The sequence below is a fragment of the Capsicum annuum genome, chromosome 7 (genome assembly GCF_002878395.1).
Source record: "Capsicum annuum cultivar UCD-10X-F1 chromosome 7, UCD10Xv1.1, whole genome shotgun sequence".
In the NCBI taxonomy this organism is placed as follows: domain Eukaryota; kingdom Viridiplantae; phylum Streptophyta; class Magnoliopsida; order Solanales; family Solanaceae; genus Capsicum; species Capsicum annuum.
Window position 1 is genome coordinate 11781026 of NC_061117.1, and position 16406 is coordinate 11797431.

A 16406-nucleotide genomic window follows, 5' to 3' on the forward strand; every position below is an offset into this window, starting at 1 on the left:
TCAATTACCACGGAATGTGGTAAAATAGATGGAATTTCTCCCTCACTAACCAGAAGTCTCACGTTCAAGTATTACGTAAATAGTCAATACACTAGAAATACTGTCTGCTTTAAATCCTTGCATGCACAACTTTAATGCACGTCATTAGAGTCTTAAGACTTGTCGACTTACGTATTTGGTATTTTTTTTTTCATGTTTACACGAATAAGCGAAATTTGCCTAAAGTATCGCATGCACCCTTTAGGGATTCGGCGTTCTCGTTGAGGCTTATTCCATCAGCATCTCAAAAACAACAGTATAACCATTCAATCCACTAGTGATATTGTATTGTTCGTGTCATAGGGTTTAAAGCTTATTTCCTTGTATACTCAACATCACTCTCGTGTTTTGGTATGCTTCCCCTTTAATAGGTCCTACGTAGAGTATCTGAATTAGTCGAACCAATGAGTTTCAAACACTGGCCAAAAATTGCACATTATATGTGTGAACAAAGAAATAAAAAAGAACGAAGCAGATTCATATATTAAGCAAGAAATTCTTTAACCAAACCAATTTCTCAAAATATTGCGCAATAACAGCTGCATATTCAGTGGCATTCTGTGCTTCTGCAAAAGAATCACAACTTTGTACAAAGTACACTATAAACTATAGAAGTTGCATAGTATGAAGTAGGACTTTTGGGGAGGAAACAAATGGTAATCCAATTGAATTACTTAAGCTCTAAATTACTGTATGCTTACATATAAACAATAAAAAGGTCAAAAAGAAGGGATTCTAAATACCCATAAAGCCTAATGGCACACTAGTTATGAAGGTAGCACGTTACGCGTTGAGTTTCTTCCTAAGCCAACACCCAAACCCACAGGTACAGAATCAGTTTTGCTCTTCACATTATGACTACAATTTGCAGAATGAACATGGCTCTGGTGTGAGTTTTGGTTACTGTTGCTTATATTGATAACATGATGGCCATTTCCATTGATTTGATGAGAATGGCCGGCGCCATTTTGCATACTTGAACTGTGAGGAATCTGCATCATTCCAATCCCTTCGGACTGAACTGATTCTTCAGCGCGCTCGATGTCTTCGTTGTAACCGTTTATCAAGAAATCTGAACAGTTCTTCTTACACCCGTGATCATATGGATTCCGGAATCTACCACCTGGTCCTCTAAGGTAACTGTAACGCATCATATTGGCCATTTCGTTTGTTGTAATGTTGTGTGAAATCTGTTGCAAAAGGGAAAACGGAAAGGTCAATATATATTTTATGTGTTTTTATTGTTCCTAAGAGATGGTAAAATAATCGTCATTGAACAGCAACGATCCGTTCAACAGTTTATGTTCATGCTTTGTCATGTAAAAATGATGTGAAGACACACTGACAGTAAGAGTTCGAGGAAATGAGTATCAGAAAGGTTGAAGAGAAAGCAGCTTGTGCAGGTAAAGAATATAAGAAGCCAATGAGCACCTCAGCGAAAATTATAAGCATGTTCACATCGTCTGTAAAAAGATATTCAAACACAATTCCCTATCTGCAATGACCATCATTTACACAAAAGAATTCCGTCTCTTCCAGAAAACATATCCGGAAAGAAAACAAACCTACCTATAATCCAGAACAGTTGAGACACGGTATGTAAATTTGTAACAGAACCAGGAAAAGGAATACCGGATACAAGTGTTCCTAGTGGCATGTTTCACCAACAATATTTACAGGCATAAAATAACATATAGTTTCCCGGGATAGGCTAAAGAGCTCATCAAATGTAAACAGGAAAACAAAGAAACATACCTGAGAAGCTTGTACCCCAGTTAAGACTGCCACTCCAATGAGAAGGAAGAAGTCGGTGAATAAAAATGCTAAAGCACCAATATGGTGAGTACCAGCATGACTCAGCCAAGCCCCAAACGATGATGGAGCTGCTGGGTCGGTCAAGACTCCTGCCATCACAAAAAGACGTTTTATTTAGCAGACTACCAACTTAAGGAAAAAAATTCTGATGAAAATATATTTTATGCGAGTTACAGGAAGGAGTATTTACTTGTAAGAGTAACTGCACCAGTTAAGACCATTGCCAGTACTTCGAGAACAAGAAAGATGAAAAAGTCCCACTTGTTTTTCTGAACAAAAATGTGGAAAAAAAAACTATTCAGAGGAAGAAACTAAGACCTAGTAGGCAAAAATAAAAATCAAAGACACACTGAATTATAAAAGAAAACTGTGATTCAGTCTTAAACTATACAATTAACTATCACCCTATGAGCTAAAAGCTATATCACCCATACCCTTTAATCACAAAATTACTACTTAATATAAGTGACAATCTTGAGTTTTTCGCCGTCCTCACAGGGACAATTTTGAAATATCACTATGTACTTTTGTAAATGATATGATAAACATGACAACGTAATGTGGGGCCCATGAAAGATGTTTTGGTTTATGGAAATACCGAACACGTATACCAAAACTTTTTCTACTACGGTAACATTAGCAGCAACACATGTGTCTCTTCATCTTTCGAGGGTAAAACGGTAAATAAAAGCAATACTATATGTGTTTCTTTTTCTTCCTCACACGTGCCTTTGTGATTGATTCCAATGGTTCTCTATTCTTTTTAATTTACCAGTTGCTTGCTTTCATTGTGCCCTCACAAGAAAAAGATAAAGGTACTCTACTTCTTTTTTGGTTTATTTATTTTTTGTTTTTTTTCCTCAGCTCTCCTATTCTTCTTCTTCGTCTTCCTTTTTTTCTTCTCCATTTTTGGTGGGTTTCATAGCTGATGTTTTGATTTCCGGTTTCTTTAACTGTATCTATGTTTCAATTTGAGTGCAATTTTAGGAGGTTATTTTTTTTAATTTGACTCAGTTTTTCTTTATGCATGTGTTAGCTTTGTCTTGTTCTTGAGATGAATGACATTCTTTTGCTCTTCTTTCTTTTTCTCCCGGTAAATAAATGTCCCTTTTTGTTCTGATTTCGCTTTGCTTAGTTCATTTTTTTCTTTTTCCCTTTTTTCATTTTGCTTATTTCTTCAACTTTTATTTTTGACAGGTATGTTGTAGTAAAATTTTAGGAGTTGATGTTTCCTGATTCTGCCTTGAACAACAACAACAACAACAAACCCAGTAGATTCCCACATCGTGGGGTCTGAGGAGGGTAGAGTGTACGCAGACCATACCACTACCTCTAACGAAGTAGAGAGGCTGTTTCCGATAGATCCCCGGCTGATTCTGCCTTAAGAATAATGAAAACGATATTCCGAAGTTTTTCTAACTCCCTTTTCATGTGTGTATGTCCTTCGTTTTCTGGGTTTTCTGTTTGTGTTCTACTTAGTTTTTGCTCTGCTTTTGGTCTGATGGTTTGATTTGTAATTTTCTTTATGTATTATTTTTATCTAGCTTCTTCATTAAATTTAGTTATGATGTATTCTATACTATGTGATTTAGGCTTGAGGGGTTTTTGAGTTGAATTTCAAGTAATTCGGTGTCAAGTTTGTCACTTTGTGTGGACTTTTTTCACTGAGTTTTAAGAGAAATGTTTGAATACGGTATCTCAATTTTGTTGATTTTCCATGTGCGATTTAGGGAAAACTAAGTCTCGGGGTTTTCTTTGAGTCATGTGGAAATTGATGTTGGTAGTTCTCTGTGTGATTTGGAAATTCATTGTTTGGGTCAACTTTTGCCCTATAGGTGTTTGTGGAAATTCTACAACGACGCAGCCTCTTTCAACTACAATTTTCTTATGTAGCAACTCTTTGGTTACAACAACACTGATAAAAATGACTCATTTTACAACCTCCTTACAACTAAAGTATGCGCACACCCCAACAATTTTTTATGTTGGACGGAGGGAGTATATTATCTCTTACTTTTCTAACTTGGACAAGTAAAAATTTACATCTATTCTTACTATATACTATAAAAGTAAAAGTGTTCATATTGATTTAATTGTTACTTGGAGATTACTTGAAACCATTGATTCCAAAATTCTTCCATCTTTGTGACTTGCATAATTTTGGTCGATTTTAATTTTCTTAGCCAGCTTTATGCTGTTGTCGTTATGTTCTAAGATTTGCTTCTACTTTGTTGAGTCGCTATGGAGATTATTTCCCCGGCATAGCGATTGATACCAAGTTTTGCACCACTGAGGTAGTATATGCTGCTATAGTAAAGTGAATTGTCTGTGTGCATAATTTTTTTTTGGGCTTATTTGCATGTTCAAGAATTTATCTCTTTTTATAAGTACAGTTGTAATCTTGGATGATGGTTCTAACATAATTAGGGATGTTAAATTACATGTTTACTCAACTTAAAGTCAATTAACTACTAAAACCAACAACAAATTAACTCTACTATAATGAGAATTACATATGTTACAAGTTATGTGATATAATTATCTTTCGATAGTCAAAGCAATTTCAATAGTTAATTACTTGTATGTTGCAGGTGCAACTAATCTGATTCCCATGGAAAAGGCACTTAAAATAGCTGAAAGGTAAGCGTGCTGCGTGCATGACAGATTTGCAGCAGTGACAATATTCCAATTGGGGCTACTACACAGGGAATTCTTTATTGGCAGGTAAATCTATTTAAACTGCTTGAGTAGATTGCCAATAATCGTCCCATATCGAGTACGAAAACATATGTTTTCAGGTTATATTTTGAAGGCATATTACTAATTGATCTTTCATCCATTTTGTGTTTGAATTCTAAACCTGTTTGATCATTAACAATAACATAGCCCGTTTATTTTCACAAAGTTGGATATAGAGATGGTAAGTATCCAAAGACTGTACCCCAACTTTGATGGTAGACTGGTTTTTCCAATGAGCCCTTGGCTCAACAAGACTTAAATTATCGAGGTGCATAGCATTTAAGATAATTTATGCGGTGAAAGCTCTTGTTATTTAGCAAGTTCCAATGTTCACAAAGTACATTGTGTACACACTTTTTAACAAATTAATAGTTGGAATTAAGAAAATAAGTTGTGATTTAGTTACCCAAATGAATTTAACTTGCGCGTGATAGTTTAAGAGTTTCAAAGTGGTTTAAAGAAAAAAAATACAATGAGTCCTACTAGAAGTTGCTTTGATCACAAAGAATTGAGAGAAACAATTTTATCTTTCTGTAAATTTCTGCGCTTATTTAGATAAACGATTTCAGAAATACTTTTTGTAGGGAAAATGTATAATGATGAGATAAACTGCAGGGATAAACTAAGTTGCTCGGACTCTCCAAAAATGTTGCCGTACCCATGTCGGCGGATCCTTCAGAAATACATTATTTTTGGAGGATCCGACACGCACCCGTAGACATTTTTGAAGAGTCCGAGCAACTTAGGGGATAAATGTAGATAGGGTGATAAGACACTGGCAAAACGAGTTGTTTTGCATTTGGTTCTTTTTTTTTAGTTTTTTTCTCTTGTTTAATCATTCTCACTAATAATCTCTGACCTTGGTTTATATTTTTGTGACATTGTGAAAGAGAAATTAGATTAATCATATTCACAGATCAACAAAATTAATATAACAAATTTTACCACGATTGTTTAGTTTACCAAAATATGACATAATCAGTGTAGTCTCGCAAAGTGGAGTCTTGGGAGGATAAAGTGTACGCAAACTAATCTCTACCTCTAAGGTAGAGCGCCTGTTTACCTCAATGGAACATTGGATTTTTATTGTGTAATGTAAGTCACTACTCTTTCTTCATTTGTTCATGGGATCGCTTTGACTTTCTCTTGGGACATACAAGATTGAAATCACACTATTTGAACTGATTGGCTAATAAATATACTTAGCTAGCTCTATATTCATTTTTCTTATTTCACTATGATGAAGTATTATATTTGAAAAATTACATGATGAACTTATTGCTTGATGGTGCAGAACCCTTGAGAATGGTGGGTAGCTCCAGTCAGAAGAGAATTTAAAGACTAAAGCTAGGGCTTAGAGGAGAAACACCATTTGTGTTTTAAGAACCCATCAATTATGTCGACAAATTGTTATGGGTTTTGTTGCTCAAAAAAGACCAATTCAAAATAAGGCTTTTGGTTTATTCATGTAAACGGATTTGGTCTTATTCTGACAAAAAAAATTATTTGGTTTACTTGCCTCTTCAACTAAGATTTTCCTATTGCTGATGATCATATGATGTCTATTATTGATGATCATGTGGTGTATATGAGGCTTTTGGAGCATATTTGTTGGCCTTACGGTGATTAGGTTCACCAGGTTTTTTTAATCTTGAGCATATTCTCGAGATACTTTGTTAGCTGCTGCAAAGTAATACTTTGTTGTATTTTTATTTTTTGTCACTTATATGAAGTAATATATAAAAATGTTTTTATATCCTATTTATCATGGTTGCTAAATATAATAAGTCTCAACGCAAACTTTGATGTATTTTCTTCTTTATACATGATATATTTGATGTGCTTTATGCATGCTGTGGCTGCTAAAGTTGATAACAAACTTTTGCACTTGGGCCCGAGCTTAGCACGGGCCACGGGTACTAGTATTTCAAATATATATTCAGTAAAATCACAATTCACTGCTGATATATCTCAAATGTACAAGCTGACCAGTAAGAAAAAAAAAAGAGACAAAAAAGAATCCAAAATCGATTACCTTGCCGATGCAATTAGACACCCACGGACAATGATGATCAAATTGTTCCACACAGCGATCACAGGTTGAACAATGCTTTGCACGAAGAGGACGAACAATCTGGCAAAAGGAAAACGATAATGTACACAACCACTTAAAGTGATAAGTCCCTATCATTAAACGCATGAACAAACAGATGTAGTCAGTACCTTGCACGTGGAGCAAAGCTGAGACCAATTCCCAGCAAGCAAAGCAGGATGATTCATTTCCATTTTCAACAAAGGTTCCTGAAATACGACAAAAAAATTACACATTCTTGTGAATTATAATGGCTGAAAAAAGAGAGGGAAATCTCAATAGCCAGAAGTATATAAAGGTCTTGGGACAAATTATGTACACCTCCTAATAAGAAACAATTAGTATTATATTGAAGAGCCCCTCTTTTCACTATTAATTCCGGTTTACTTCGTTCTTTATTTTCAGACTTATTTTTGGATTGGACTGCAAGGTTGGAACTTACATCATCTTTACTATTTTGTGAATCACGTGGACTCCTCCGGATGAAACCTGGATCTTTTCTGTGACAGAATAACCAAGACAGATTCAAATTTAACGAGTACAGGCAAGTTTAGCACATAGGAATTTTTGACATTGCCAATGATAGCAAGGTACAAGGAGTAAGTAATTCTATGAAATCCACCTAAGGAAGGGAAAACGAAAAAAGAGCACTTTTTGAAAACCTTATGAACTTTTCTTATATTCCTATATACCAAAAGAGCATGAAGAATACCTGCTGCACCGGTAAAACGTAACTAGTCCAGCAGAAGCAAGGAGAACTCCCGACCATGCAAATAGTGCACCAGCAGCAGTTAATTTAGGCAAAGTTGAAGCTGAATCAAACAGAAACTTTACAGGACATTCCACATTGACATAGTAAAACCAGTGACACAAGGTTGATTGCGAACAAAGGGATTAGGAGAAAGTACCCATGATTACTGCGTGAATGTAAGTGGTAAGTAGAATAAATATTGTGCAACAAAGAATAGGAGCAAGTCCAAGCTTTGAAAGTTTTCCAAGCTGGGTAGTTCCATCACAGCGTTTGTCATACAACCGCCTAGCATTTCCCTGCAGAACCATTTAACATTCTATGACAATTGAATAATGCACAAAATGCTGCATTCCAGCAAAGAGACGGACACAGTTTAATGTAACAAATGATGATTCTCGTGGACTCTCACATAGATACCAACTCAAAAAAAAACTAATCTCAAGTTAGGAACACCGAAATCAAGAAACACCTACAAGGAAAAAAGCAACTTGTCTGTGATTCTTGTCAGAAGCAAGCTGAGCAGGTGTAAGCCCAGTGTTATCTGTCACAATAAGGTCTTCCTTCTTCCCTGCCTGCACCAACACCGTACATGCTTCTAGGTGACCTCTAATAGCAGACCAATGAAGAGGAGTACAACCTAAAAGAGAATGAAATGTAAATTTACTTTACATTTTAAGCAATGCATCAGGAAAAAGAGAGTAGGAGGAAGATAGTGGTTTACCCTCTTTATCCTGGCGTCCACGATATGCATCAAGAAAGAGTAGCAGGCGTATACAGTCAGCAAAACCCTTGTATGCAGCCCTAAATTTTCCAAGATAAATTTCCAAGTAAATATTTATCAAAGAAAGCTAAAATAAAAGAGTGCAGGGATAGCTTGACAACTTGGTTCATGAATAAAGTAATACAAAAGATGATGATCTGGGAAGGCATGAGGGGAAAGAAGAAGAAGAAGCAGCATCAACAGCAAGTGTGACAAAAAATATTTCCATTTCTGGATGAATGAATGAATAAACCCAAACAATCTTTTCCTATCCAAAGAGTCTAAGTTGCTCGGACTCGGGTGCGGGTGTCCGATACGGGTACGGATCTAGAGGTCGGATCCTTCATGGTCTCAATTTAAAGATTCGTGGATATGGATCTAGAAATGGATACGGGTGCGGGGATTCGGCGAAAAATAATTTAAATATCTAAAAATAGGGTTATAAAACATAAATTTTGAGATATTATGTGAAAATCTTAAGGAGAAAATCCTGAAAGGAGATAAAAAGAAAAGCAATAATATAGAAACTTCTATATACAAGGTATTTCATTTTCTTTAATTTCACCTTAGCTTTTATTTTGATTATAGAATTTCATAAATCTGTCCGAACTTTCCTAGTCGATTTTGGTCAAAGTACCCAAAATCAGTTGACCATATCGGGTATGGATCCCACACCCACACCCATGTCGTGTCGACACGGGTGCGGCACCAAAAGTGAAGAGTCCGAGTAACTTAGCAAAGAGTAATGCATTAATCATTACTAGAGATTGTTAAAGAAAGCAATAAGAAAAAGTTCTCAGTCCATATTCAATTGCTGATTATTCATGCTTGTTAGCTACAGCTACTCTCTTTTCCATATTCAGCTTCTAATAAAACAGTAATTATAAAATCCATTATGAAGACTTCTTAGATATTCCAATGCCAGATCAAGAATTGGATTTGTTACTTCTCTACACAGTCAGATTCTCCTTGTTCCTTGAATAAGATATGCAGTTTCTCCTGGTTCCTTGAATAAGAATCACATTGTCAGATTTTTTTAATTTCTTTTTAAAACCGTAGTGTCCGGGCCAGCTTGCGCGCACCTCGACTAATTCCACGGGATACCTGCCACCCGCCACCTCCCACCAGCAAAAGGTACCAGGTAACTCTGTCCACCAAGGCTACAACAGATGGGAAGAAATCACCTAGTGTTTGTCTCTGTTGAGATTGAACCTGAGACCTCATGGTGCTCAACTCAACTTCATTGAACCACTAGGCCACACCCTTTGGGTGCATCACATTGTCAGATTTTAGAGGAATTTCTTCTGAAATTTGTCATTAAAAACAAAATGGCATCACGAACCCAACAAATTCCAGTTCACAAGTTTTCACATAGTATCAAAGAACCATGTAATAGACAGATAAAGAAGCTCCAAAAGTATCAGCACTTGTTTGCAACAAAGAAAGGCTATTGCATGTTTCTAACAACTCAAGCTTGTTATTCAGAAAAAGAGTATACTATAGTCCTCAGAACTACCAGTGTAAAGGGCTTCTCCCATCACTGTCAGGTACATCAGGATCAGCATTCCACTTTGTAACAACGTAATAAAGGAAAGCTGTCTGACCATACTGTGCGGCAACATGCGTTGGCTGCAGTAGAATTTCATAGTATGAGTAATAGGCAAGTCTTCACAGATTTAGATACTAAGATCTGAACCACTTTTAGTTATTAAATAAGTACAACAGCAGTGTGAGGAAAGAAGAGGAAGTAAAGGGCAGCCCGGTGCACAAAGTATCCCGTGTTAACGCAGACAGTGGACAGAGAATATGACGAATAACAGGATGCACCTTCAAATACTTGGGACAGTAGGATCATCTATTGTGAACATGCTTACCAAATGAAAAAAGAAAAATCATCTATTGCTGCTGAGGTAAAATGGTTTAACATTATTGTAACTGATATAACTTGTAACATGTTCACCTCTGCACTTTTTATCCATGTAACAAGGGATAAAGTCCTTAATGAGATAACAAAAATTCCATTAACACTCCTCATCTTTCACATCCTAGTCCTACTTTCTTATTTTTCACACAAGGAGCTTTGTCCTTGTCGAAATAGCGTATGGTGTTATTGATTGCTAAACTAATTAGTCGTTTCGTTGTCCGAGTAAGTCTAATACTTTGTTTAAATTTAAATTTCTGTGAGATATTTTAGGTTTTTGAATATTCGTTTTGCAGATATTTTGTTTTCAAGTGGCTCTTTAAAGGCTTGTGTTTAACATTGAAGAGCCAATTTCCCGTCATGTTTTCAACATTCTTGTCGTTGCATCTATTAAAAGAAACTCAACAATGGTATTAGAGACTCAAACTGATCTTACAGAATATCAGTTCAATAAAAAGTAACATTTTTAAACCTTATTTTTCAAACATGCCAGGCAACCGTCTATCATTCAATGCCCCAGAAACCTTACTGGTGAAGACTATCAGATTTGATTAGTGAAGATGAAGTCTTATGTTGAAACCTGTGATCTTAAGGAAGTCATAATGGAAGATACACCCTTACAACCACTCCTTGCAAATCCTACCCTTACCCAAATCAAAGCTCATTCAATACATCACAAGACAAAGTTGTTAATGAGAGGTGCCTTGTATGCACAATAAAATAAATAAAACGGCCATGTTTTATAAGTGTGCAATTCAAAGACACTCTGAACAATCCACAAGCATAAATGGTAGAAGAGTAAATTGAGGAACTTTCTTAGATTGCAACAACTGAAGTTGTTGAATATTGCATCTATTGCCACTGATTTGCTAGAAAGTGTCTACTACTTTGTTTAGATAATTTTTGAAACTGATAACTTTACTTTGTTTAGATATTTTAGGTTGTTGAGATATTTATTTTGCAGATTCTGTTTCCAAGAGGCTATCCCAATGGTTGTTAGATAAGACAATTTTAGATCATATTCCCAACCTTCTGTTGTTGCATCAGTCTTACTTTCTTTTTGAGATGTTCCTGATTGTTGTTCATCCACCTTAAATGGAAAGCAGAAACACATGTACAGCACATGATGTATAAGTTAGACGTATGTCACGGGTTTGAATACTACAGTGGACAAAGACTGGAAAGAGGGTAGAGAGCGGGCACATATTCCTGAAAGTTCTGGACCCATGCGGCGTCTCGAGTCGAGCCAAGAGCCCACAGAGAATTTCTTCGAGAAAAGTACCGCAATAACTCTTCAGGGCCCCACTTTTGCTCATCTCTGCTCAATTTTTCATCCATTTTTCTCTTAGTCCTAGACAACTTCATATATGTCCCAGTATGTTCCACAACAATATTAAACTATTCATAGTTCTAACTCCTACGAATGATCGTATCAAATCAAAGTGTACAAGCACTTAAAGGAGATATAGTACAAAAATAAGGTTCACATGAATTTTCCCTAACATAGACAAGTGGTAGGCTTCACAAGGTACAGTCAGTTCTCTTAGTAAAGGGATGATGTGCCGTAAGGCAAAGATCCCATTTGAAGTTAAGAGAGCTCAAGTTTTCAGCTGCATTACTTTGGTCTCAGAGCATCAAACAATGTGGAACAGCCTCAAGACTGTTTAATGACCATAGTCCAGTTTTATGGAAAACCTCGTCATTGTTCAAAAAGTTGAATTTGAAAGCACTCTAGTTCTAATATCTAAGACTTGCCTATCGATTTAGTAACTTTTAACAAGGTTCCAAATGAGAGATAAATGTTAAGTGTGTAAATGCAGTAATGAACGAGTATTTATGAGCACTCAATATTTAGGTCTAGAATTTTAATGTCATCTGGAGAACGATTAGTGCTTCCAATTCACAGCAAAACACTCCTGGGAAGCTAATACGTTTTGGTTTACTTACTTTGGATGAAAAGAACAACAGAATTACCAACAAAATAAGGAGAAAAAAATATATCCAAGAAATCATTCTAATACACCACTGTATTGGATTTTGAGCAAATAGGAAGAACTGAGAGTACTGTAACCTCTTGGAGCAGAACTGTTCCTGACTTGATGTGAATCAGGACTCAGTTTCTGCTATACAATCGCCTTTATGTTCAACCAAGTGGTTTGATTGGCTCTTATCTGATACTTCCAACTATGAGACACATAATGTTCCTTTGATGAACAGAAATTCCCGTTATTTGTGCAGCTTGCAGAAAAATAAATGCGACTTCGATTTTCTTTTTGGACAGGCAAATGTCATTTCTGATGTTCATCACGCATATCTTTCAAGCTTGCACAATTCCTAAACATCATATACAGTTCACTTTGGAGCTTCCAGGATACCCATTCTCTGCTCGTTTTCTTCCAACTCCCTTGCCAGCTTTCCACACTTGTTCCCATTGTTACATTTGTATGTCCTCAATCGTTGATGACTACCCTCACTGCCAATTTTTGCACTTTGATTTGACACATGAACTGTATATATGTTTAACCTAGTTAATCATCCACAATAAACACCACTTTTACAAGAGCTCATAAAAGTCTTTTTCAAACAAAATGCAAGAGAAATGGCGATCATAGCCACTGCCAAGAAAGCCCTAGTACATATCATCAGTGATCTTCACTGCAATCCTCGTGGTATGGCCAAGGTTTGATAGAATACCATAATATTAGCCATACAGGTCTAACCAGCTAGCAACAGCAGTCAGAAGTCCAGGAGGAACAAAATAAGGACCCAACTTATGTTGCTCGGACTCTCCAAAAATGTTGACACATCCATGTCAGATCCTCCAAAAATGTACTACTTTCGGAGGATCTGACACGCACCTGTCGATATTTTTGAAGAGTCCGGACAACATAAAATTTCACACACTACCCTCTTTTTTCATAAGAGATGAAACTCTTCCTTCCTCGCCAATGTGGCAAGCATATCCATATATCCTGTCATCCAGCAGATACATTTAGATCAACCAGAAAGAGTTATGCCACTGGTCCTCGCAATTCCACTCAAAGTGGAGTCCACTTTGGAGTTTAGCCTGTGTAGGTGCAGTGTTCCTATTTTTTCTTCATAATCCATATACGGTGGGCCCAACTAGTTATATTTTTATTCAAGCAAGATTCCGCTTTCCATGCACCCTTGTCACCAGGTCTAGATCCTAAACCTATGATGTCCAGCAAAACCCGAATCACATATGCACCAAAGTGGTGATGAGCTGAGCTCATGGGGTCCTAGATGGAGTATCTATGATAAGATGAGACTGGACGGATTCAACTTCAGAGATTTAAGCAGAAAAAGAAACATAAAAATGCTTCAAGTAATGCAATGACTACTAAAAAAATACAAGCATAAGCATACCTGATAGCCATACATATCGGCAGCATTTACACGAGCACCCTCTTGTAATAAGAGCTCAGCAACCTGCACTGCACCTCGAACAGCACTCCAGTGCAATGCTGTTTGCCCTGTATGATCTGCAGCATTTACATCTCCTCCGTGCTGCCAATTGCATCACCACCACTAGCCATCAGCCCCCAACCAAGCAAAAAAATACGGCATAACAATACAAATACACACACAAACAGGGAATATCAATCAACATAAAGTCGATAGTTCTGTCTAATTAATATTACTTAATTCCTGTATTAGAATTATATAGACCCAGGATTCCCTATCCTGCAAAGGAGGTAGGGGTAAGGTCTGTGTACATCCTACCCCATTCAAGACCTACTTGTGGGATTACACTGGGAATGTTGTTGTCACACTGCTGATCAAACTAGTGGGATTGACGGAAAGTTGAATGATTGATTGTTACTTCATCAAAACTATGTGCAGTAGAGTAGCAAGTTATCGGTGCAAAATTCTTTTTTCCTTTTTATTATTTACAATCCAACTCCTTGATTACCCATGATCCAGTCAGTACTGCATGTTCATAAACTAGGGACCATCTTTTTTCTCAAAATGTGATATTTCGGCAAACTTGCACCCATCTAACTAAGCTATCGGGTACCTGCTAGCACAAGTATTAGGTAACTTTGTCTACCAAGACACAGACAAACAGAAATAATTTGACTAGTACACCTCTACTAGGATGCTATCCTTGGTTCCAATGGTTGTCACTTCATCTATTTGACCACTACTATACCCTTAGTGGCAATTAAAGACAACATTTAACTAAAGACAATATTTTTATGGCTTAATTTTAACAGAGCTCACATATTTAATTTAATTTATAAACGTGGTGTCCGGGCCAGCTTGCACGCACCCCGACTAAATCCACGGGATACTTGCCACCTCCCACCAGCGTACCAGGTAACTCTGGTGGGGCTGGGGCTAGAACAGATAGGAAGAAATCACCTAGTGTTTGTCTCTGCTGGAAATTGAACGGGAATTGAACCTGAGACCTCATGGTGCTCATCCCAACTTCATTGAACCACTAGGCCACACCCTTGGGTGCAACAGAGCTCACATCTATCAACTAAAGATGATACTTTTATGGCTTAATTTTAACACAGCCCAAATCTAAGCATCAATAATAAGTACCACATAGTAGTGCCACATTTCTTTCCAGTTTTTTTTCTTCCATCAATAAACTAAATCTCAAAATTCAAAAAGCATTAAGTATAATATAGTAGTGCCACATTTCTTTCCATTCCTCTTTTTCCATTGATGGACTGTTACTTGATCAAAACAATGTGTTCTATTATGTAATAGAGTAGTTAGTTGTCGGTGCTAAATACCTTTTTCTTTTTCTTATTAACACTCCAACTTCTTGATTCCCACAATACCATCAGCAATGCACTTTGACAAACTAAAAACAATCTTTTTCTTAGAATGTGATGTCCGGGCAAGCTTACACCCACCGAACTAAGCTATAGGGTACTTGCTAGCACAGTTATTAGGTAACTCTTAACTCTGTCTACCAAGACTTAGACAAACTGAAATAATTCACCTAGTATCACCTCTACTAGGATTCTATCCTTTGTTCCAATTGTTGTCACTCCATCTATTACACCACTACAATGCCACTCAATGGCAACTAAAGACAATATTTTTATGGCTTTTTTTTTTTTTTTTGACAAAACGTAGCGCTACAATATTTTTTTTGTGTCTTTTTTTTTTTTTTTTGACAAAACATAGTGTTACAAAAAATTTATGACTTTTTTCTTTGACAAAATGTAGTGTTACAATATTTTTATGGCTTAATTTTAACAACGCTCAAAGCTAAGCATCAAAACTACAACATAGTACAACAGAATAATAAGCTCAAATTTGACATATTTCTTTCTTCTTCTTTTTTCAATTAATAAACTAAATATGATATGTATGGTGAATTTCAACTTTAACCAAAATCAAACCTCAATAATATACTTACATCTTCAGTACAATTAATAAACTAAATATGACATACATCAATTTCAATTTTAAACGAAATCAAACCTCAATAATATATTGAGCAGCTGCAGTACGATTATTAAGAGCAGCCCACTGAAGGGCATAATAACCAAGACCATCAGGTTCAGATACAGAACAACCCTCACTTTCCACCAATCTCTGTAGCTTCTCCATATCCCCATACGCAGCTGCCGTATACACATCGTTCCTCAAACTCTCCTCCTCAACAATAACACCGCCGCCACCGCTACCCACCGCGGCCGTGTTATTATTATTATTAGAAGAAGACGATTCACCATTTCTTGATTCCATTTCCTCTTCAACCACCTCGATCTCCGATGACATTTTAGATTCAAAAAATTTTAAAAAAAAAAAAAAAAAAAAAAAAAACGATGAATCAATATGGAGTTTGTATGAATTTGACTAAGCAAAATTTTAATTATATGAATAAATACAATTTAGAACGTGTGAATAAATGGGGATTTTAGGGTTTTTCTGGGAAGAAAGGAAAGGCGAGGGTTGACTCGGTATTTTTGAGGAAAACAGCAAATCAAACCAGCAGACAAAACTCACACTGCCTATGGAATTCTACTCACTCCTCTCATTTCAATTAGGCACGTTTTATTTTATACGGTGATTAAGAATTGAAAATTTAATATTAAATTTTATTATTTTATATTTTATTTATATTAATAATATTTATTAGATATAAGAATAGATATTGAAATTATAGTTATTGTATACTATTAATTGTAAAGTTAGAATGAAAAACAAATAATTATTTTTGTCTTAATTTAATAAATAAATAAATAATATGAGATATTTACTTTTAGTAAAATGAGATTGTAAATAATTTTATTTTTTT

General features: G+C 36.0%; 1 protein-coding gene across 1 annotated transcript; it reads right to left on the bottom strand.

Annotated features, from left to right (window-relative positions):
- Positions 1-521: 521 nt before the first annotated feature.
- On the bottom strand, positions 522-16142 carry LOC107877711 (protein S-acyltransferase 24). Its single transcript, XM_016724409.2, has 13 exons — positions 15587-16142; positions 13505-13645; positions 9713-9825; positions 8158-8237; positions 7910-8073; positions 7594-7732; positions 7398-7497; positions 7128-7185; positions 6817-6894; positions 6629-6727; positions 2045-2123; positions 1795-1943; positions 522-1229 (listed from the first exon to the last, which is right to left on the bottom strand). The coding sequence occupies exons 1-13, from the start codon at positions 15884-15886 to the stop codon at positions 807-809; spliced, it is 1923 nt and encodes a 640-aa protein (XP_016579895.2). The 5' UTR covers positions 15887-16142; the 3' UTR covers positions 522-806.
- Between the last annotated feature and the right edge of the window lie 264 nt (positions 16143-16406).